This window comes from Stomoxys calcitrans, chromosome 2 (assembly GCF_963082655.1).
Source record: "Stomoxys calcitrans chromosome 2, idStoCalc2.1, whole genome shotgun sequence".
NCBI classification, from domain to species: Eukaryota; Metazoa; Arthropoda; class Insecta; order Diptera; family Muscidae; genus Stomoxys; species Stomoxys calcitrans.
Window position 1 is genome coordinate 148,804,301 of NC_081553.1, and position 26,022 is coordinate 148,830,322.

The following is a 26,022-nucleotide window of genomic DNA, read 5'->3' on the forward strand; positions in this document are numbered from 1 at the left end:
TACTACAGATTCCTTAATAACGATGCCTAAATATGATTTCGAGCCTAAACAAAATTTCGATTATTTTGAAAACCAGAGCTGATGTACTTCCATTAAACTCCAATATATACAAAGCAAATTACAATAATCAATGTACCCTCTGTAATACAAGACAAATTGAAAATTTGCAACATTTTTAGCTAAGTGCCCAATATTGAGACACTTAGACATGAGACACATAGACATTATCCAACTGAAGGATAACGATTTAAAAAACCTACTAAATGGCAATACTGAACAGGCTTGGGAAAATCTATACCATTATGTTTGTAATGCACTCAAGTACATTAAATGCACAATTGATGAAAAGTTCTAAGTACTAAGTACTTGGGTAATAGAAAAACTTAAAATCATTAAGTAACTTTATTTAACAGTCGGCATTGTCATTTGAAACTGACAAACAACTATACATTATTGTCAGAAATTTAAAATATGTAGATATGAAAAATATGTAATGTATATACTAAATGTAACAGAATAATGAAGGAAAAATACAGAAATAAAAACTACTGCTACTACTACTAATTGCTGAATTTGTCATTATGCCTTGACAATTCCAGTGCATAACATGAATCTCATTTATGTTAAATGCATTATAAAGCATGACGCAACATCATTCCTAAAACTCTTAATCTATCACACATATTCCGGCACTGTTGCAGGCGATCAATAGCTTCAAAGCATATATCTAAAAACATGTCATTCCTTAAGTCGTCTGCATCGTCTACTTGACTGCCTTGACTTTTAACGTTAGAGTATGGGTTACGAATAACAGCTCTATGTTTCGACTCACTTCCCGAAGCGGCCTAGATGCTCTTTCATATGGAGACCGTCTCTTTTCTTGGCTGACCAACACAAGCATCACATCATCCCAATAAAGGACCTTTTTTCGCCAATATCTGGATTTTGTTTCTCTTTCTACCGAATAATCATACTCATGTAAGTAATCCCAGCTTCTCCAGCATATAGTCTTAGTTCACATTTCCCTGATACCAGCCATCATTGTTCCCGGGTTGGTTTTGAATTTTAGTTCCCCATTTTTGCTCGCACATGGAGTACTTTGTTCCTTACACAGATATGTATGTTGATTTTGGACTTAAGTTCAGAATCATCAAGGTGAACTGTATCTTTTATCCCCTTGCGATTTTAAAATATGGGCCGTTCTGGATAACATTTAGTTAAGATGCAAGGTTAGATTGTAAAGAGGCCACATACTCCTAAGCCAGTAATCGGCTTGTTGTGCATTCTAAATGCTAAAAAGTAATCTTGAAACGAAGAAAAAAATCTAAGTAAGGAAGTCCTTGCTACTTACAAAATCCTTAATGGTTTTCCATACCACGCCCCTAAATAAGTTCATGCCTGGTATTGTGCCCCACACCTAAGGCCGCGAAAGCCTAGCAATGACATAGGAAATAGTCGAACGTTTCAAAATCTTCCCCACATGCCCTACACATGCTATTACTTGCCGCACCGATGTGCCCTGTTATAATACCAAAAGCTATACTGACCTGCGTCTTACTTCCTTTCAGTAATAGTTTCCTTTACCATATATTCCGTAAAGATAAGCCTTAAATCAACTTCATTATTCCAAGATTCCGTTTTTATCAAAAGCCTCAGCATGCCCACTGTTGTCTTTGCTCTTACTCCTTTGTCGTCTACTAACATTTCACTACATTTCACTTTGGACATGGGTTTTTGAGAGAAACTATCATTTTGGCGGCGTCATTAACCTTATCGTTTTGCCGATCTGGTAATCTTATTGTATTCCTTGGGCCGCACTTAGTACACATACCAGTAAAACTTCCGCTTTTTTTACGACATGCTCTGTTGTAAAGTCTACGGACCTCTTTCCCAATGTTGCGAATCTCTCCGGTCATCCAGGGTTTTTCTTTTGCTGATTTCCTTTATCGAAGAGAACTACTATCTTCGAAAGAACTAACTATTGCAGTCGTAAACCTGTTGACATTGTCTTCTATGCTTGGACAATTTATATTGGCTTGCCCAAATCTTCTTCTGATTAGTCTTCCGAATTTTGTTCTATTGGTTTTCAAGTAACAAAGGAAGCTTATAGGATTTGGCGCTAAACCTGATGTAGCGATAGTCTGAAAAGGAGTGGTCCTCCAATCCTGAACCTCATCGAACAGATTATCCGAACATATTATCACGTCTAAAATCTCCTCCCTAATCCTACTTACAGAGGTAGCGGTGTTACCAATATTAAGTGTAATTAGGTTGTAAGTATTCAAGAATTCTGTCAGGGCTTGGCCCCGCTTATTAATGTTGGTACTACCCAACGAAATGTGGTGAGAGTTCGCATCGTCCCCTATTAGTACCTCATCTCCTGTACGTTTTACCAGGTATGCACCAAGGTCTCCCCGTCTCATCAATGTCGCATCCGACGTTGATAACTGTGGGGAAAATATATAACTTTAAATTCTATGACAAATAACGCAGGTCCTCGGCCGAGTACCAGTGTTAGCATAGAATAAATGGTTCCGAGATTAAGGCAATATGAAGCTTGCTCTCGCCTTATAGCTGTCTCGTTTCGGTGAAGGTTTATCTGAATGACCTCAATCATTAGCTTTCCAGTAAATGGTCATCTTGGGAATGGGCCTGTACTGGCTGGTGTTTTAATATTACGAACTTTGTCTATCCTAGTCTTTCAAATACTGAGTAAATGGGCTTCTTAAGAATGGATGATAGTCTCATCTTCGGCTCGTTGTTCGTTAATCCGAATCATGAGAAAGTCGTTGATGATTTCATCGTCGGATCCCTTTTCGTTAGGATGTGTTGAATCTCTTTCGTCCCTGCACTGTCTAATGTTTGAGTATTAGAATTTTAGCTTCCCAATATTGAATCGGTTATTGTCTCGTCATATGCCCCCTGTTCGTTAGGAGGTATTGAGCGTCCTGCCACTGCACTGCCTGGCTCAATATGAGGATATTGTCTCATCCTAGTGTTTTCAATCTTTTGGAATGCAGCCTTTCCTCCGAAGAACGACATGCCTTCCGTTTTAGCCAAATTTGTCACGAAGACTTGATCAATGCCCACCACAAGGACAGTTCCTTCCTCCCTGTGGAAGACTTCCCATGTCTCCACGACCAAATTTTGTTTATGCTTGTTTAAGACTTCCATCATGCGTTCCGTCGCGAATTTGCAGCTCTCAACCTTGAGAAGACCGTCGACTTTGTGAGCTGGGGGATGTCTATCTTTCTCACAAGGGCGAGCTTTGTGCCGCAGGGAGTATGGATGCTTCCAACGGGCGGTATCAATACATTCTACTGTCTCAAAGCGGAGAGTTAGGATGTCCCATCTATACTCGCAGCTCATAATTTGTGTGAGTGCACCCCCTTCGGTTCCACTTGGGACCGATGATCTGGTCGAATCCTACCGGTTGCACTGCCAATATCGATGACTCCATAAGTCATCTCATCTCTATTGAGCTTCCTTTCATCTTCGGCGTAAGAGGTTGGCTCCTTACCTTTTTAAGCGACCATTTTCTCCTTCCGTGATGCCCGTGGCATGCTTTTGGAAGTCACAGTCCTCCATCAACACTCAGTGGACGTAGGCGCTTTCTTCGTTCGTGTTCCAACTTTGTCTCCCTCCGCAGGACACTGTCTTGAGTCTCCATTGCGGGAGGACTGGCTTGGTCTTCGCAGAGTACTTGAAAGCGGGGAGCTCTTTGCCTTCTCCAGCATCTTTACTGTGTAATGCTCTGCGGGAGATTTGATTCTCCTTCCAGCTTGCGTTGAAGTGCCTAGAATGTCATTTCTATCCCTTCCAGTATTTTTTACAACTTTAACACATACACATATTTTTCACTGTTAGTTTTTTGAAATACTACAAAAATCTCAATGAGATGTTCGCTTCAAAATCTATTATTTAAAAAATGTAATCACGAAAAAATTTTGCGAAAATCATACATAATGCCAGCTGATAGCAAAAACGGTGAATCGTATGTAAATTGGCAACCTTGACACACATAAACAAATACCAATGATACATACAAAGTGACATGTCATAAGACAAGGATTTGTAGTATGATAGAGCCTTAATTGATTCTGAAGGATTGTTAGTCGAACATTACTCTATGGAAAAAAACCTAAAAATGAGATGTTTCAGCGCACGACTTTATGAGCTCACGCGCTCAACGTCTGTTAAATGGAAAAGACACAAGAAATACACAGAGCAAACGATTCACATTGTCTGGTAACAAAGCATACTTTGCTGTAAACAAAACATTTTTGTTTTAAATGAATGTTTGAATCTTCGAGTAGTAGAGCTATCCTTTGCCACACAAGAAGTTCCTAAATACAAAATAATAGTTGCAAAATTAAGACTTACTATCAATCGTGGAGGAAAATGTTACATCCGCACAATAAAAATATAAATTAAAGGGATTTGTTTTTCGGAAAAAAATATTCCAAACGTCTTATTTTTTGCGTGTAGACTGGTTTAAAATCTTACTTGCTATTCTTTGATGTTTTAAATAGCGAGTTTCCGCATTTTCTCGTCAACATTTTATAATTGATTTTATGTATAGGCAAGCAAACGCAAACATTTCGCTCCTCTGATTCACATCTCTTTTTAATCCGAAAGCGATAGACTGCTTTTACTTCTATTTGCATTCCTATTTCATTTTCAATTATAATCCCTGTGACAAAATCGTTTGTTGCTACTTTCCATTTGCTTTCTGCGTATGACACCCGCTAATACTTGTCGCCAACAGACCTATAGCACAAATTGAATATTGTTTTTCTATTTCACAGTGAAATGGAGTATAAAAACAAGTAACGTGATTTAAACTCGGCCGGGCCGAACTTTGGATACCCACCACCAAGGACACATTTTTTACCTACGTTTTGTCTACATTAGCTGAAAAAACATCTTTACGTCTTACATGAACGCAGTTTTACGACAATTTTTTCAACGGACAATGTTAAGTGTCCGTAAATAGTACAGTAAGTTCGTCAAAATAGCGAAAATGTATAGAGATGTTTTAAATTAGATTAGATTAGATTAGATTAGATTAGATTAGATTAGATTAGATTAGATTAGATTAGATTAGATTAGATTAGATTAGATTAGATTAGATTAGATTAGATTAGATTAGATTAGATTAGATTAGATTAGATTAGATTAGATTAGATTAGATTAGATTAGATTAGATTAGATTAGATTAGATTAGATTAGATTAGATTAGATTAGATTAGATTAGATTAGATTAGATTAGATTAGATTAGATTAGATTAGATTAGATTAGATTAGATTAGATTAGATTAGATTAGATTAGATTAGATTAGATTAGATTAGATTAGATTAGATTAGATTAGATTAGATTAGATTAGATTAGATTAGATTAGATTAGATTAGATTAGATTAGATTAGATTAGATTAGATTAGATTAGATTAGATTAGATTAGATTAGATTAGATTAGATTAGATTAGATTAGATTAGATTAGATTAGATTAGATTAGATTAGATTAGATTAGATTAGATTAGATTAGATTAGATTAGATTAGATTCGATTCGATTCGATTCGATTCGATTCGATTCGATTCGATTCGATTCGATTCGATTCGATTCGATTCGATTCGATTCGATTCGATTCGATTCGATTCGATTCGATTCGATTCGATTCGATTCGATTCGATTCGATTCGATTAGATTCGATTAGATACGATTAGATACGATTAGATTCGATTAGATTCGATTAGATTCGATTAGATTCGATTAGATTCGATTAGATTCGATTAGATTCGATTAGATTCGATTAGATTCGATTAGATTCGATTAGATTCGATTAGATTCGATTAGATTCGCTTAGATTCGATTAGATTCGATTAGATTCGATTAGATTCGATTAGATTCGATTAGATTCGATTAGATTCGATTAGATTCGATTAGATTCGATTAGATTCGATTAGATTCGAATAGATTCGATTAGATTCGATTAGATTCGATTAGATTCGATTAGATTCGATTAGATTCGATTAGATTCGATTCGATTCGATTCGATTCGATTCGATTAGATTTCAAGGGTCTTACAAATGTCGTTGCTTGATATGAGTGCTGTGTTGTTGTTTCGATTTTGTTGGTGGTTTGGGGTATTCGTTTTATTTTTATTTAGAAGTTTTACCAGTCTGTTTTGGTACATTTGCAATATTCTACAATGTTTAGACTTTCCCCAGGCAGTAAAGCCATGTCTCAGTTGAGACTCCACCAAAGAGAAATATGCCTGCCTTAGAACAAAATACAGCGAGCAATTACTAAGGTGATACAGAGCAAACATACATTTCCTGAGTTTTTTGTTAGTTGTTTGATATGTGATTTCCATTTAAAATTTTGATCTAAATTTACACCTAGAAAATGGTTGTTTCACAATGGTCGTTTAGGGTCTGATCAGCTCTGAGGGTACATGATTGATGAAGATAATCAAAATTATGGAAGACATTTTAAATTGGATTTTGGTAAGTGTCTAGGCCTGATGTGCATTACTTTTGTTTTGCTGGCGTTAATTATTAGGCCGTTATCATGGCACCATTTGCAGAGAATATTGAGCTCACTCTGCTTAATTGACTCAACTTCCTTAAGATTTTTGTTTTCCACATGAATTACGGTATCATCACCGTAGGAAAAAGCAGTGCTATTTTTTAGCATTTCTATCATCTCACTGGCGTAAATTAGGTATAACATTGCACCCAGTTTAGATCCTTGTGGTACTCCGAAATTTGCAGTTTTATGGCTACTCAATTGTTATCCATTTTAACTTTATATTTCCTGCAGTTGAGCTAGTTCTTGAACCAGTCTAGACAATTTCCTCTGATACCACATTTTTCCAATGTATTTATAAGTTCTGTATGCGATAACGTGTCGAAAGCCTTACTGAAGAGCATCAGTTATTCTCTTTACAATAACCTCTGTTTCTATTTCCACATTATTAATTTCAATGTTCTTTTCTATAGATTTTTGTTCAAATTGTTGTATTCGTTTTGTTAGATCGTCTATGTCTTCTCTTCATCTTTCCTTTGTAATTCGCACACTTGAGCTGCAGTAGTCGCTACATTTTTATTCATCTCCACTAAAGCACTATCCATGTGAGACTTAAGATCAATGCTTAGTGATGAAATACTCATTGCGATCTGCTGCACGCAGATCCATTCCATTCTTTAGTTCAGCTATATCATTCTGTGTGTTTGCCGTTGTAGGTGCTTCAGTTTCTTTGAAACGTTTTGTGTTGTTGTTGGCACTCTCATCATCAGCTCTTTGCTGTTTATCATTGGTTTTGGGAGACTCACTGCTTTGGTTTGTTTTTGTATCTCCGAAAACAAATGTTTTGTATATGTTGTTGGGGGACTTCCGTGTTTTACAAATGCTCTCTGAGAGAGAGCAACAAGAGCTAAATACTCTAAACGAAAGGAAAAGTGCTGGAATTGATGATGTGAGAGCTGTGGATTTAAAAGCAGACGCGGAATATCTAACGCCAATCAATACCACATTCATAAACAGAAGCCTTAATGACTCAATTGTTCCTGAACTTTTAAAAACTTCATTAGTACGGCCTATATACAAGAATGGTAGCAAACCTGACTTCAACAATTATAGACCCATTCCTATTCTATCTGTTATAGAAAAGGTATTGGAAGAAATCATGGTTAGGCGACTAAATAGCTTCCTGAAGAAATATATATTAATAAGCGAAAACCAGTATGGATTCCAAAAGGAAAAAAATATAAATCAGCTTCTCTGATATTTCTCCAACTGCATCAATAGAAATCTTGATAATAAAAACCACTGCCTTGTTTTATTTATAGATTTTAGCAAAGCATTCGACACCCTGTCTCACACCCAGCAACTGAACACATTAGAAAAATCAGGAACAAGAGGCAATTGCCTAAACTGGTTCAAGAGCTATCTCAATTGCAGAAAGTATAAGCTAAAAATAGATAATACGATGAGCAGTCACATAACAACAAGCTACGGAGTACCGCATGGTTCCAAACTGGGTCCAATACTCTATATAATATATACAAACGAAATGGTGAAATTGCTGAATAAAAGCGAAATGTTCTCATATGCTGACGACACTGCTATAGTCGTTTCACACAAAGACGTAAAAGAGGCAAAAAAAGTTATGGAATCTGAGTTTAATACTGTCTGTAAATGTTGTCGTGGCCTTATAATAAACTCACTCCAGTAAAACAAAGATAATGCACAATCCCATGGCAGCCGGTTGTGCGCACCGGATTAACCCGATGAAACCCATCATCGGCAAGGGCTGCCGCCGCAGTGTACGTGTTCGTCTTTTTTTCTTTTTTTCTAACCCCAGAATCAGCGAGCTGAATCTGGAAATAAAGAGGGTAGTCAACGAACATAAGCGAATTTGTGGCTGGAACACTTGGAGCAATGTAACTTAGGCACCGATTTAGGCAAGCTGTGGTTCAGGTGAGGTTCAGCACTACAAGAGAGAACTTCTAAATAAAGCAGCAGGTCTAGACAACATTAATGCGACACGGTAGCAGATGCAATGAATGGTGAATGTAGTCCTGGGAGAACGACAGCCTCCCATTGCACCTGAAGAAATTGACCTTCCCCGGCAAACCGGAGTAGTTCTGGCTCAATTACGTTCCGGCAAATGCAGCCGCCTCAACTCCTACAAAGCAAGGATTAATGCCGACGCGCAAGATGTATGTCCCGATTGTAACCAGAGACCGCACGATACACGTCACCTGTTTAACTGCCCAGCAGACCCACTCGACTGAGACCCAGGACCCTGAGGACGCACCCCATCTTAATCGCAGAGTTCCTAGGTCTTGACGCTCAACAGAATCAAGCAGACGAAAGATAGAACACAATCAACTGCTACAATAACAACAAAAATAATGCACGTTAGACCTCGACGCATTCCTCATTCTGATAACCTTTCTCGATTTTAACTATCTACATAAAACACAACTGAGCAGCAGTAACGATTACTGTACAACAAAGATTTAACTATTTGATACATATAAATATTTGGGTGTGCATTAGATCATTATTTCAAATGGAAAGTTTGCATCGAAAAAGTTACTAAAAAACTACGAAGGTCCATGTTTGCTCTATACCATCTAAGCAACTGCCCACCGTACTATGTCTTAAGGCAAGCCTACTTCTCTTTGGCCGAATCACAATTACGACATAGAATCACGGCTTAGGGCAAATCAAAGCAATGTAGGCTGCTTCGAAAGTTTCAAAACCGACTTGTAAAATTTCTACACAAAAATAACAAAACCATACAAACCAATCAAAACACACCAAGGTATCATAATCTTTTTAAATCACTTGGGATCCTGAACATTGAAGACATCTACAATGCGACTACAATTCTACAACTCTGACTTTCTTCAACACATACAACACTCCATACAGCACTTCGGGTGTTTCCGAAGTAGGCTCACTGGAAAATACCATATACCCAGAAACAATAACGACTACAGCAAATTCTCACTCATCACAATCCTGTTAAATAAATTACCATTAGACATATTAAATACAAACAATAATGCAATTAGAATGAATATGGTCAAGAAGTACTTACTAGCATACTAAGAATGTCTTTGACATGTTAAAAGTATTGTTGTTAGTTCAATTTAAATTAGTAAAATCTTGAAGTATATTAATTTTGCTTTAGATATAGATACCACAACGTGAATAATAATAATAATAATAAAAAATCCTTAACTAACAAACAAAATCGAAACAATGACGCAGCGCTCACATCAAGCAACGACATTTACAACACACGTGAATTACTGAACATCGATGGACTTTACAAAACTACAATAGCAGGTGAATTTTTCAACAACTCAACATTTTTAAAACGCATCAGCTACAGCAGGAACACACGGAGCAAGACATACGAAGTTCCTAAAATTCGCAACGATTTTGGAAAATATTCTGTGGAAGTTATTTTTTCAACAAACTGCCAGCTTTAAAAGATTTAAAATGATAAAGGATTTTCTAATATCGCATTAAATTTTTCTGAATTTTTGTTTTTGTTCTTGTTTTTTTTTTTTTTTTTTTTTTTTGCTATTTTAAACAATTCAAATTTATTTATTTTTTTTTCTTTTTTCAATTTAAAACATATTTGTTACATATAACATAGAACATACGATTTTTTTTTATACCCTCCACCATAAGATGGGGGGTATACTAATTTCGTCATTCTGATTGTAACTACTCAAAATATTCGTCTGAGACCCCATAAAGTATATATATTTTTGATCGTCGTGAAATTTTATGTCGATCTAGCCATGTCCGTCTGTCCCCAATGGGCGCAATTCTTATTCGAATTGGCTGAAATTTCACACAGGTCTCCAACATATAATTTAATTGTGGTCCGAACCGGACCATATCTTGATATCGTTTTAATAGCAGAGCAACTCTTTTCTTATATCCTTTTTTGCCTAAGAAGAGATTCCGGGAAAAGAACTCGACAAATGCGATCCATGGTGGAGGGTATATAAGATTCGGCCCGGCCGAACTTAGCACGCTTTTACTTGTTTTATTTTATATTCATGCAAAAAAGAAATCAGTTTAAAGAAAACCAATTTAATATATGTACTACAGCTTGGCTGATAAGCATCCTGCAGATAAACTGATATGGTTTCGTGGGATAATATAGTATATATAAGACAGATTGTGAAATATAAAGAATTAAAGAAAATGAATTTCTATATACTTTTTGATTATGATAACGAAATGTAAGTGTTGTTAATTTATGACAATAACTTAAAATAGTTGTCTGTCAATACCATACCATACCATATTTTAATTTGTGCTGTTAATTTTATATTCTTCCCAACCAAAACAAATTGTTCCATTTCAAATTTGTTTTAGCTGTACATCATCTGCATATGCCGTACCTTAAATTCTTGTAATACTGGACATCTGGTTATGAAATGTTGCAAGTTTTCAACTTCTCTCGAGTTGCACAACGTACATTGGTTTCTCGCGGCATATTTACATTCAATGGAAGTATATATGCCCATGTCTTTTATTATAATTGCAATTTGGTCCAACTTCCAAACATTTTGCATGTATTCAATTCAATATGATAGAACCTGCTGTCTCTTGTTCTGGCTCTATCTATTTTCTCTGCACAGCTTTTCCTTTTGAGATTGTTTAAAAGTATTGTGGCAGTCGTAGTCCAATCTTGAGCTGCACTGAATATATTTTCAATTGAAACATTCATACTTTCGGACCAAAGCCAAGCCTGGTGTTTGCATACTGGTATAGGGTCTTATATTGGGTTGCCCAAAAAGTAATTGCGGATTTTCATATAGTCAGCGTTGACAAATTTTTTCACAGCTTGTGACCCTGTAATTGAATTCTTTCTTCTGTCAGTTATCAGCTGTTACTTTTATCTTGCTTTAGAAAAAAAGTGTAAAAAAAGTATATTTGATTAAAGTTCATTCTAAGTTTTATTAAAAATGCATTTACTTTCTTTTAAAAAGTCCGCAATTACTTTTTGGGCAACCCAATATATATAATCCATATGTAGTTTCAATGTGTAACAGTGGTTGTCAGGTACATCGGTTTCTAAAAATAATATGTAATTTGGTATATGTTTTGGTTGCTTTAAGACTTTTTTCAAAAAATATCTTTGTAGATTATCTACTTATACAAACCAATTGTAGCCCCACACCTGCCTACATATGACTATGTGATTCTACACACAATCATAAAATATTTCCATTTTGATATAAGGGAAACATTTGATTTATTAATTAAATTTTCCCAAGATGCTATATATGCAGATCTTCGTTTTTTTGTTTCTCTGTTCTGCATGCTTACTTAAACTCATTTTTGGAGTTAGAAGAACTCCAAGCTAGCGTAAAGTAGTACCCGAATATTTAATTCGTCTACCACTAATCCTCCTTCCAACCAGTCATGTATATCATTTAAATACAGCGTGAACTCCTGTATGTGTATTACAATGTTGCGATACATTTTCTCCCGTCCAAACAACCTTTTTAGTGTTTTGATATATGTTTCGAATAATTGAATACTGAGCTGAGAAGGTGAGTTATTGGCGCTGCCAAATTACCAGTGCCCAACATCAGCGTCTGTTCCTAGGTTAGGTGTGGCTGGAGGCGAGCGCAGATCTTGGAGCAAGCGGCTCTTGACATCGAAGGATACATGTGCGATCCCGAAAAATTGTAGGGATTTCTTGGAGAAACAAAAGAATAGCAAAAACGGACTCCCTCAACGTTGACGAACCACATGGTCCATGATTTGCGGATTTGCACCTGAAATTTTGAATGAATTTTCTGAAGGGAAGGTGTTGTAAACGCACTGGCGGACGTAATGTAGAAGTACAAGGCAGATGTTAACGCCTTATAGGAAGTGCGATTGACAGGGAATGGCATCACAACAACACCAAATGGTAACGAACTATACTATAGCTGCCATAACACGAGTCATGAATTTGGCTCTAGACTTGTAGTTAGTCGGAGACTGAAACACCTTTTCTTCAGCTTTACTCCGGTGGATGAGAGGCTAGCCACAATCCGCATAAAAGTCAAATTTTCTAACATCAGTTTCATTTGTCCCCAGGCCCCAACGGTAAACAAGGACGAGCAGACCAAGGATCGCTGTCCCGTCCATTCTGGTAGATTTAAATGCGAAAACAGAGGAGGAAAATGTCTTAGGTCCAACATCGGAAAATTTAGCTAACACGAGACAACGTCCGATAATAGGTTGAGGCTGATAGATTTCGCCGCTGAAAAAAACATGGTAGTAAGCGGCACAAGATTTTAACATAAAAACATTCACAAAGTCACATGGTTGTCCCCAGATCAAGCAGTAAGGAAGCAAATTTATTACGTTGTGATAGATGGAAGGCATGAGACGTACGATCGATCCTTGGAGCGAATATAAATTCGGATCATTATCTTGTTGCATCAAAATTTCACACGCGTTTGAGCATGGCGAGGAAAATACGATCTGACACAGCACGGAAAATGGACATTGAAAAGCAGCAAACACAACAGATGACAAAGACATACTCTCCTAGACTGACACAACTGATTGATGAAAGCATCCTTTGTCCCGATAGTATAGCATCGCAATGGCAAACCATTGCCCACTTCATGGAAAGAGCTGCTATAACCGTACTTCGGTACCAAAGGCATCCTGAACATTACAGTCAGTAGCAACGCGCCAGATGAAGGATGATACAAATACAACATTAACCACGCTCGACAACCTTTTCTATTAGCTGTACTTTTCCCAATATATTCTTGAGCATACTGCGCAAAATCCTGGAAAAAGACCTGAGAAGGACAAATCAACTCTTACCATCTCTTTGTTGACTACAAAACCGCTTTCGACAGGCCTATACGTTCAAAGGTATTTCAAGCCATTTGTCCCTGCAAAATTATAAAGCCTCTGTAGGATGACACTTGCTGACACACGTTCCTCAGTGAGAATAGGAAATAATCTCTCCGAACCATTCAATATCAAACGAGTTTTCAGGCAATGAGACAGCTTTTCGTATGATCCTGTTGAAGAAGTTTATTCGAGATAGATATAGATATGGCACACTACACACAACAGAACACATGCTACTCCCCAATGCCGACGAAATCAATATCATGGGTGGGTCCCCGGAAATTGTAACTGCAGCCTTTGAAAGAATCGAAAGAGAATTAGTGAAAGTGGGTCTGGCAGTAAATGGAGATAAGTCAAAAAAGATGGTATCAACGCCCTAAATGCCTTGTACACCCGAGCAAGTAAAGAAATTGGAGTGTCTGGAGAAAGATTCTTCGTAAAATATAGGGATCAGTTTGTATTGATGAAGAGTATCAGCGTCATATAAGTAACGAACTGTATGAATGACGACGATAGCATAGTTAAACGTACCAAAAAACAACGGTTGCATTGGCTTAGTCAAATCAATACACTTTAAGGACGCAGATTGTAAATGTGTATATAATGGGAGTCCTATTTGGACCACAAATGTTCCTTTGATTGATGTCCAAAATTTAAATCGTAAGCTATTTAGGGGTAGTGAAGATATATTCCGATATAGCTTTGAAATTCATCGGTCTATTGTAAAATAAGTTGCCAACACAGCTCAGTATCCACTTTTTCAAAGATTGTAGAGTGATTTCAACTGATAGAAGACAGGAGTACACAGTGGTGGAAATTATAATAGGGACATACAGTTTTCTTATACGTTTAACGTAATGCATTATTGACAGCCCAACAATATTTTAAATTCAAATCATTATTTACATCAGAAATACAGATTTGATTAAGTCGAACCTCATCCAGCGTACATTTGTTTAACATGTGTCTAACACGTAACAGATACTTCATGCAGGTCATTTATGTACATAATAACTAACAATGGACCCAAAATTGAGCCGTGGGCGCATCATTTGCTTCATGGAGCATATATGACCAGGTATTATACCAATATATGGACTGAGATTTTTGAGTCAGATATGATATGATTTGACAGGCAGTTCGGGAAAAATTAAATAGTTTCGAGAACTTAAGTACAAGAATTTAATTGTACAAGAATTTGATTGTTTACAGGTGAACAGGAAAGCGAATCAACTTTACGCACTTCAGAGCGGTAGGATTGCAGTGTGACGGTTTTATAAGATTTCAAAAAAATATAACATTTTAAAATTTTGTTACTGCTTACTTACAAATTTTTTTGCTCTGGCAGCCTTAAGCCTGTTTCATACTGTTCGACTTGTAATTGGCGCATCTAAAACGGCTGTATTTCTTCAGAGGTCATCAATGCTTTTTTTCGATATGTTGATCAAAAGATGTGAATTATTTCGCTCTCTTCCCCTATTTTCATTGAAGCTATTGATTGAATTGCAGAAAAAAGTTTCTTTCTCCAACAGGTAATAACATTTGCAATATCGCCAATGAATTTTAGTTCATTTTTAACCAATCGCTTTTTTATCTTTTTCAGTTGTGTGAGAGCTGTAACCCATTTTTATGAATTAAAGTTTTATAGGCTATTGACCTTTCCTCTCTGAATTTGAGTTTCAAATTGAATTCTTGAGGAATAACAACATTTTAGTATTTGTCTCTATTATTTTTTCCAAATGAATTACTAGTGAAACCTATGTGATATGTGAATTTAATGTAATTTTACATAAATTTTTGTTCACCATACTGAAATCAACAGGTCTGCTAATAATCTGGTTCAGTCTTTCACTGAATTATACATATTTTCTTGCTTTTTGTTCAACATTATTCTTAGTAACTTAGTTGTCCCTGTTATTTTTTACCACTGTATATACACGCAAAACAAAATAATTCATTGGCCATAATCGAAATTTTCGACAATTAAACTTCTTTCTATGAAAAACTTTGGAACTGTGTTTTCCATAAAAGATCAAGTCCTTTTACGACAAATGCATAAAATAAATTGTGACATATCGAAGTTTTATGTCTAAATAATGTAATTTATTCCTGATAATTAAAACATATGGCTTGATATTTCATGTGGACTATCTTTATAAATTCATTAAAAAATCTCTTTGAAAAATTAGTTAGAGTTGGAGTTTTGTTTTATGATCGAACAATCTATTCGCCGTAGAAAATCTTGTTATCTTTCTAACTTTTTGTTCGTTTCTCTTTGGAGAAAAGCTCAATGATCAGAGATATTTCTTTTAAATGGAAAAGGAAAGGGTGGCTTTCTTTTTTAATGATCTTCGCCCTAATAGGCAAAAAATTTTAATTATTAAATTTTCATTTCCCAAGTTTACTTCCATACACGAACACGTTCCTATTACAAATGGCTAAACCAATTAAAGATCCAAAAACGTTTGATCGAACTTCTCTCTATTTGCCCAAATGAGCTTAGACGAAGTTTCTAAGGGTTGACTTTTACTTTTATGGCTATTGTTTGATTGTTCGTGAAAATGTTTCAGAGTTGCAATAAAAATAGTAGTTCCCCAACAATTCAGATTTATTTGTCACGTAGACATCCCGAATGTTTTATTTATTTTTTTTTATTACAAACGGTATGACAAAATTAATGTACCGCCATTTATTTAGTGGTGGATATAACAAGCGAAAATATGTATACACCCGCAGTGAAGGTGAAAATACTCGCATACACTTTTTGACCTCCACCCCAAAATGCTGCTGTTGCAATATGGTATTGTAAGAGCTAAAGAGTAAAAAAAAGGTTCACGAAAACATTAAATTCTATTCGATTTTTTCATTTTAAATGGATCTAATCGGTAGCAACTTTTCAAAACAAACTGTAACATTTCTAACTTAAGTGTCTATCTACACGCAAAAAATAAAACGTTTGGAATATTTTTGTGATAATCGAGTGTGTTTTATTGGAGAAGTACTACGAGTACTTTTATAGGAACCGTGGAACAATTTTCTTCAATGCTGAAAGTAAGTTGTGAATGTAAAAGACACTTCGTTTATGGGAAAACTTTTAGGAGCTCCGTCTATGGTAAAGGATGACTCTATTACGCAATAGTAAAACACAAATTTTTGAGTCAAAAATGTTTTGTTTACATCAAAAGACACTTCGTTACAGGAAAAGATAATTGCTTTGATATGTTTATCTCTGTGACTCGTCATAATTGTGACTTAAGTTTGATCGATAATATTGACTTAAATTCGATTGATTAAATAAATAAATTAGTAAAAGCATTTAACAAAGTGATAAATTGCTTTGTTAATTGCTGACATTAATATTCCATTTTTCATTGAATCATGACATGTGATTGGTAAAAATGGCGTATGTTTAACAAATTTTTAATTCTAGGAACTAAAATTGTTTTTAATAGCATAAAATCGTATTCCCTTTCACACATCCGAATAGAAATGCAAATGAGCCAAATATATGTACGCGTGTACCACTGAATGCAAAAACAAAATTTCTGGTTCTCTGGCCTAAAAGAAAACAAATTTGGCCAAGGAAACATCTAAAGTGTTAAACTTTACACAATTCAATAATTTTTAAATAAAATAAATTTTTTGTGTGAAGAATTCAATTGCGAAACGCATCCGAAAATAAAAGCATTGAAGAATTGAATAAGGTATTTCAGTATATTTAAATTAAATTATAAGGATTGCTCTAAGAAACAAAAGGATGGGAAAAACGGACTACCTAACGTTGACGATCCACGCAAACGAAAAATGACAATGATCTGCCAATCTGCATCTGGAATATCCGGACTCTTTGTAGAGAAGGTAGGTATACGTAATGGCGGATGTATTGGAGATGTACTAGGCAGATTTTACGACCTTACAGGAAGTGCGATGGACCGGGAATGGCAGCACAACAGCGCCAAATGTTAAATTTTATCATTTTTATTTCTTTTGTCCCAACGTTTCGTCAAATTTTGTTGACATCCGCAGGGGATAAGTCTATTTAATTAAAACATTACATTTAATTCAAATCTTCATAGTAATATAACTAACTTACAATAAAATTAGGATATATTCACATGAATTTTTTCGCCAAAAGCACATTCATGAACAACACGACATTAATTATATTAAAGACAACTTAAGTTTTGACAAACTATACTGAAGCTGCCTTGAAATGAGGCATGAATTTGGCTGTGGACTTGTGGTTATTCGGAGTCTATCCTGTTTCTTAATGGAATGTTCATGGGAAAATTTGCATTTGCATGTCTGGCCTTGCCTCTGCTATTTTTTCAGAACGTCTGTTGGTATTCCATCAGGACCTGATGCTTTCCTATTTTTCAGTCTTTCAGCTTCCAAATTATGTTCATTCACAACAAATGGTCAAGGCCTCGTGTATCCACATTAACAGTATTCCCTGCATCTGTGTCGTGTCCGGAGAACAACGATTTTACAATGGTATCCATGGTGTCGAGCTCGCTACGGACCTCGGAAATGGGAAAAGCTCTCAGGAATCTACAATAATTAGTTAATAACTTCACAGAATCGTAAAGCATATACGAGGCCAATGAACGTAGAAGCTAGCTACAACCAAAGCGATCCTCAAAATCAGTCAGCATCCTGTCCAATGCCATTTCCATGACTCCAGAGAAGGGAATGTCTTGCCTACTACTTTAAAAATTTACCCGCCTGAAATTAGATGTGCCATCGATTGTCAAATCTGCTGTCCTTGAACAACATCTCAGGGAATCTCGTAGCACAAAAAACTGAATTTGGTTGTTTGGTTAGCGGTCGTCTAAAGACTCGCGTCCTCCGACATCAATCTCCAATGCCATTTCCATGACTCCGGAGAAGGGAGTGTCTTGCCTACTGCTTTAAAAATGAACCGCCTGGAACTAGATGCGCCGTCGATTGTCAAATCTGATGTGCAGAACAACATCTTAGGCAATCTCTTAGCACAAAATACTGAATTGGTTGTTTGGCTAGCGGTCCTCTAAAGACTCGCGCGGTTTCAGCTTTTGCTTCCTGGGTATCGTCTCCTGGCTCGCTGAATGAGGACATTTGAAAATTTTGGGAGGCAGAGGAGGTTCCGGTTTCAAAATCTGTGTCCGAAACTGATGCCTGGTGTGATGAGTTTTACTGGAGGACCACAATTCGCCTACCCGATGGGAAATACATAGTCAGACTGCCATTTCGACAGGGCCTCCCCTCTAAAATGATTCTCGGATCTTCGCGACGGGCAGCAATGGGACTATTCCTTTCAATGGAGAAGACTTAAGCCAACTCTCCTGCACTATCATCCGAATATTCTAAGGTTTTATTGAAATATTTGACTTCAGAATATATAGAGCTGGCCCAACCAGTTGAAATACATGAGAATTCTCGATATTCTTCCTTTTTCTTACCACATCATGCTGTAAGACCTGAGAGCGCATCCACCAAATTATGGGTGGTTTTTAATGACATTTTGTGTACTGGCCCAAATCTTCAATAAGACTTAATGAATTTAATCCTACGCTGGCGATTCTACAAATATGTTTTCAATTGCAAATTTGCAAATTTTGCCCATGAACATTCCACTATGGAACAGGGGCAAACTTCCCACATATCATTGAGTGCAGTTCGATTAAAGTTTAAGCTCAATGACAAGGGGTCTCCTTTTTATAGCCGAGACCGAACTGCGTACCGCAGAGCGACACATCTTTGTAGAGAAGTTTTACATGGCATATTACCTCACAAATGTTGCCAGGATTAGAAGGGGAAACCCAGACGTTCGGCGTCATAGCAGGACATGCCTCTGCGTTACTGAGCCTTTTCAATTGCAACATTGAGAAGATGTATACTCAAATTTAGGTTGATGAAAATGACAGGCCATTACAGACGATACTGTTTCGAAAATCTTCCTCTCAGGTAGTTCAAGATTTTTATCTGGAAGCTGTTACATTTGGTGTAAACTGTGCACCTTATATATAGCAATACGAACGTTATTGCAACTGAGTGAGGACGGGATAGCTATTCATCCAATAGCTGCAGCCATACTTCAGCATCAAATTTATTTGGACGATATACTGTCTAGTGGACACACAGTAACAGAAGTGCGAGCCTACCTTTTGGAAATGACAGATTTGTTAAGCTCGACTGGATTTCCATTAAAGAAATTGATTCAAATCATGTTCATATAATTCCAACATATACCCCCAATGAATCTTCTAACCGAAGACTTTTTAAAATTTAGGGAGACCAGCGAAATAATAACATTAGGCATTCGATGGTATGCCATGACTGATCAATTTTTCTATAAGATAACAAATATATCTGTACCTTCGTCCCCCATAATCAAGAGGAAAGTCTTATCAGATCAATCCAGCGGGCTGGCTGTCTCCTATCATTGTATTGGGTAAAAATCTAATGCAGCACCTTTGGACAGATGGGACCGAATGGGAGAGGAGGTAAAACCGCATTCTTAAGAAAAATGGGATGTAGTCATATCTAATTTCCCTGAGATAGAAAACTTGAAGATCTCTCGTTGGATTCGTTACTTCCAACAATTACCGTGGCTTGGCTACAAAAGCACCTATTTGATTGGAAGAAATAGAATTTGGACAACGTTGGTAATATCCGTTGAAGACATGTTCCAACTAATGAAAACCCGACATTTGCACTCGTGGATGTGCCGCAACTGAACTTTTGACTCTGAATTCGTTTTTAGATGAGAGTGGACTACTTCGTGTCAACGGCCTCCTAGCAAATTCGGACCTGAGTTACAATGAACGCTTTCCCATAATACTGCCAAAAATTTGAAATTTTGTAAACTCTTTATAAATTTTACGAACAAAACACCAGACCATGTTGCGTAACATTCGGCAAGGGTTTTATGTTATTCGTTTTAAAAGTGCAATACGAAACTGTAAGACATGCACTGTGTACAAACACAAAGTTAGAAACCAAATAATGTCTGCCTTATCTGCTGAAAGATGTATCTCATTACCTTTCACCCACACGGGAATCGGTTTTGCTGGGCCCTTCGAATTGAAGACGCCAAACGAGTAAAGGGTTACGCCACAATTTTTGTTTGATTGTCGTCTCGTGCTGTTCACTTAGGAAGGAGAGGTTTCCCAAAAAGGTTTTTCCTACAACGGAACAAATTTTGTTGATGCAAGTACTTCCCTCGTGAGGGAGTTTAAGGGATTTCTTAAAGCTTCTGAAAAATCTGTTACCTCAAAAACTGTCCAGAGTTCCAGGGAATGTCCGTGGCCAAAAGACGAGACGTAATACGAGAAATGGGCATCTGTTCCAAGTGCCTTTGCGCAGCTCACACCAAATGCATGGTGTGCCAGCTTAACCACCATGCCATGGTTCACGTGGATAAAACAACCAACTCTAAGGCGGAAATTAAACCCAGGAAATCATGTAACTCTCGCGAGTACCCGAAGTCGCCTTAGCTCCCAAAATCCATCTTTTTCACGGATCAAAATCCAATACAACAACAGGCAACAAAGTCCACCACAAAATAAGAAAATCAGCAACAATAAGTCGCACTTGAAAGAACGGTTTAGCCGACGTTCCAGCGATGGCCCGGCAAAACCAAGATTACTACTGAATTCAGGCGAAGTTCACACCGTGATACTTCAGGCTCTGATAGATAGATTGAATCTTTGAATTATAAAAAGGGACAGTAAGACTTATTGTTCCCTAAATTAAAAATGGTAAAAATTCAAGTCACCGACCTTGTTTACTCCCGTTTCCATACAACTCTTCCAACAATATCCACGGCAGCAAAACTTTGCAAAATGTATAACATCCTACATGACTTAGCCGATCCGCAATTCTGCAATCAACCAACGTCGAAATTCTGCTGACCAACGATAATTTACCAAAAATATTGCGAGCTGAAATGATTCAAACATCCTCAAACATGCATATGGCCCAAAGCACCATCTTTGGGTGGATCATCTCTGGAGCTTGCCATTATTAAATTGCATTCCTGCAAGGCGGGCGGCATGATGAACCCAGTTCAACAACAATATCTGCCGTTCTCTCAAACCTGCCGATTCCAGTCATAAGAACTGAATTAAATCAATTTATTGAAATATGAACTTTTTCCTGACATAAATACCATTATATGAATTAATATTTGCAATATGGCAACCCTACATTATGTTAACTTGCACTAAACTTAAACACATATCTGTCTCGTTTTAACTTTAACTTCAATTGCTGTAATACATTTTTATGATAACCGATAAATTTTTATATGATGTCTTGGTTGTCTTTGCCAGTGCCATCTTCCACTTGAGCACCAGCAACGATTGAAGTCGGTAAGGTCATCTGTCAATATAACTGTTCAACACTTGGAAACTGTGCATTTTTCTTAATTTTTAATTGGGTCTCCTTATTTTCCTCCAGCTACAGTCGTAGCTGGAAGGAGGGTCTACCGGAGTTGTACAGGTTCTGTTGCCAATTTCTAATGTATTTAGTTTAGTTCTCCTGCTATTGTGATCTGGCCTTCAGCGCCTCTAATTTCGTCTTCTGTGGCTGCGGGTTTTCGCCAAATTCGTTGATATTGTTGCTTGGGGTAAAGTAACCACTTAATATTTTTACTCCATCGATCCTTACCTATACGAACCAATTTCATTTGCCTGTGCCCATGTTCTCAGGTTGCTCCTGCTTGGAATCCATATTGCTGCAGTTCCTTATAATTCCTCGAACCACTGCCCGATTTCTTTTTTTTGAGTACTGCTCGCTAATGACTGTTACGTCCTCGGTTTATCTCCAGTACTATCTGTGACAGTAAATAGTCCGCGACTTTAACTTCTGTGCATATTGAGTTATATATTCAACACGACAAGAGCTTATTCGTTTACACGGACGCAGTCCTTCAACAGTCAATTAAAAAACACTATCCTTGAGTGGGTGTTAATTTTGTTTCGGTCAATGGCTACATATTACAATATATTTTTGTAAAAAAAAATTTTTTATTTCGTGGAGAAATAAAAAAATTTCTATTAATTTATAGCGAATTCCGACGGACTCGATTCCTCACCACAACACAAACAAAAGTCAAGCAACAAAATACAACAATTGTAACAGCATTGAAGCGGAGTTGATTGGTGCCCAATTTTTGATTATTTAACATGCATGTAAAATTATTTAAACGAAATCTATTGTGGTGCGGCGCTGCTATTTTTGTCATAGAACACCGTAATACTATTTCGGAATGTGTTCGCACTTTCTTTGCCACCATAGGATGGGGGTGTACTAATTTCGTCATTCTGTTTGTAATATCTCGAAATATGCGTCTGAGACCCCGAAAGAATATATATTTTCGATCCTCATGACATTTTAGTCGATCTAGCCATATCCGTTCGTCTGTCTGTCGAAAGTAATGCTAGCCGCTTGAAATTTTGCACAAATACTTTTTATTAGTGTAGGTCGGTTGGGATTGTAAAAGGGCCAAATCGGTCCATGTTGATTTGATTGAAATCTTACACGTAGTGTTTTGGTATCACTTCCAACAACTGTGTTAAGTATGATAATCTGGTATAGCTGTCACATAAACCAATCTTGGATCTTGACTTCTTGGGCCAATAGAGCGCGCAATTCTCATCCTATTTGGCTGAAATTTTGCATGAGATGTTTTGTTATGACTTCCAATAACTGTTCTAAGTATGATTCAAATCGGTACATTACCTGATAAAGCTGCCATATAAACCGATCTGGGATCTTGACTTCTTGAGCCTCTAGAGGGCGCAATTCTCATTCTATTTGGCAGAAATTTTGTACAACGGCTTCTCTCATGACCTCCAACATACGTGTCTAATATGGTCTGAATCGATCAATAGCTTGATACATCTACCATATAAACCTATCTCCCGATTTTGCTTCTTGAGCCCCTCAAGCCGCAATTATTATCCGAATGAACTGAAATATTACACAAAGATTTCTACAGTGTTCAGCATTTATTTATGAAAAATTCCCACGCCCCTAATAAAAGCCTTCTGATTTGGTGCATGATTAAATATTACAATACTTTGTTTTATTTACATAAACTTACATATCTTCTAATGAAAATAAAAATGTTGTTAACTTACAATTACAACAAACATATACATTTACTTTGATTGTCAATGTTTTTTTTTTTCGTTGCAATTATCCTCTAACTAGACACGTACGTTAGGGTTAGCGGCCACACTTTGAGTAAGAGCACGGATGTTAGCAATGAATCTTTATACAGAAAAAACAGCTGATATGCATCACCGGTTTCAAAAAGGTAAGGTTTTTTGAAGAAGGTAATGTGAAAAAAGTTATTTAAAATGTTGTATATCCAACTAAAAAAATTATTGAAATGATTAAAATTTTCAAATATTATTTTGATCATTTATGAAAATTTAGAAATTTTCAATTAATTAAAAAAACAAATCTAAGTTAACAAAAATGTATAAAAAGGAAATTTATAAATGGTTTTGAAAAAGCAAATTTTTTAAAACAAGCATTCAAGGGCGCTGCTTTGTTGTTAAAATTTGTTTGTCAAAGAAAAACATCTCTAAAAAATAGAAAACATTCTTTTGACATGTCTTTCAAGGTAGAACCAATGTTATAGGGTATGGCCTAAGATCATATTGCTGATTTTAATTTGAAGGTTTAAATTCGCTTATAAAAATGTTTGAATCATTTGGCGATTTGTAAATCGTAAGACTGTCCATCGATTCTTTTATTGAAAACAATTTCAGATTCAATTAGACGAATAGTTGGTACAATTTTTAATCAATTATTAGTTTTCTTGAATATGAATATATTTTTATTTTCAATTAATTTTGAATTGAAAATTTATTCGTGAATATCTTTTTCTGTGCAAGCAAACAAAATATGATTGACATTTGGAATTAGTACAATGAATAAATATTTGAGTTAATAATGCTGATCATAAAATTGATTGTTGAAATTTTCTATTGAAATTAAATTAAATTAAAGCCATGGAGGAAAACCATTGTAGACACATTGGGTTAAGTGAATGAGTAGGTGCTCTCCGTTGTAATATTCTGGCATCAGTTGAAAATATCTTCAACTAATTCCTTGGTTATAACGCGATGTGGTCGTGTGGGATTTACTTTGGGTCGTTGATATAGACGGGAATTTATTTCGTACAGCCTCGGAGATAGATCACAGCGCACATTGAACCACCAGTCACAAACAAATACAGCTTGGGAAAATTGGGTTCCATTTGGACACAAGAAAGACGCTTGACGACCATCAATATCGCAGTAATGCCAACCTAAAAGAAAATGAAACCTTAGCCAAATTAATTTCAGATAATTAAAAATAGTGTAAAATATTGAGCATCGACATTTTTTGATTAATTTTTAATAAACAGTTTTGTATTCTTTTTTTGTGGATAATAAAACCTTTTTTCTGTTAGGGAATGCGTTATAACGTTCTGTTTATATCAAGACTTGAACGTAACCTAGCAAAAACTCAAATTACTAAATTACCAGATAATAAATACTTATTTTAAAGCTTCGCTCCAAATTACTTTTACATGTCAATGTCCTGGGAGGAAACTCCTTCCGCACAAACATGCCAATAGCTTAAAAATAAGTACTTATGCCAAAGCATACAAGTTGTCAAAAAATAATGACATATTATCTTAGTTGAACGTAGCGAAAAAATAACTACTAAGGCTCAAACGATTTTGCGACTTTCCCCACTACCACGTTCGCAACCGCTTAGTTGCTGTGAAGAAGACAAATTTTATATGAAAATTTTAAATTATAAATGAAATTAAACTTTACCAAATCAGTTGCTCTACGCATTCATCCGTATTACTACTGTTTGAATGACACACTATTTTCTCCTTTCAATATTTACTACCAACACAAAACATCTTGCTTTTGTGTTTATATTTCACATATTCCATTTATAAACACAATATTCTATCATATAGGAGTGATTTTAGTAATGTTGTGGTGTAGAGTTCGAATTTCGGACCAGCAAAAAGATTTCAAAATTTCTTTATTATTGTTAAACAACGCCCCACAGAATGCGGAACAATCAAGCAACAGTGTGCTAAGTTCGGGCGGGCCGAATCTTATATACCCTCCACCATGGATGGCATTTGTCGTGTTCTTTAAATGACTTTTTCGAAGAGAAAAATACCAGTCATAGAAAAACATCGCCTCCAATACCATATTGGATAAGAATTTCGCCCTCTAGAAGCCCAAGAAGTCTAATCGGGAGATCGGTTTATACGGCAGCTATATCAAGATCAGTGTTGCCACTCAAGAAAATCTTTTCCTACAAATATTTATGAAAAATCCTACCAAACGCGACCAAAACCTACCAAAAGGTTTACAAACCAAAAATTCAACCTAGACCAGATCGTCTTAATATTCATAGAGGATCTAGCCATTTTCCTCCGTCTGTCTGTTGAAATCACATTATAGCCTATAGAATATCGGCCATAGTTAAAGATGGAGATGGAGAAACGTAACGAAGAGGTTAGCGTCGAGTGCTGACGAGAACATTAGAAAAATCGTTAGCAGTGGTTATCCCCTCCTAATGCTAGCGACATATGT

The 26,022-nt window shown here is 36.3% G+C and overlaps 2 protein-coding genes across 6 annotated transcripts in view; one reads left to right on the forward strand and one right to left on the reverse strand.

The window, feature by feature from the left end:
* The window catches only part of LOC106084621 (tudor domain-containing protein 1), a 787,010-nt gene that overhangs the window by 465,537 nt on the left and 295,451 nt on the right, over positions 1-26,022 (forward strand). The window lies entirely within an intron of this gene.
* Positions 23,572-26,022, reverse strand: part of LOC106084622 (uncharacterized) — a 102,674-nt gene continuing 100,223 nt past the window's right edge. Inside the window, exon 4 of the mRNA XM_013248449.2 lies at positions 23,572-24,722. Coding sequence (XP_013103903.2) covers positions 24,496-24,722 — 227 coding nt within the window. The 3' untranslated portion in view covers positions 23,572-24,495. The remainder of the gene's footprint in view (positions 24,723-26,022) is intronic.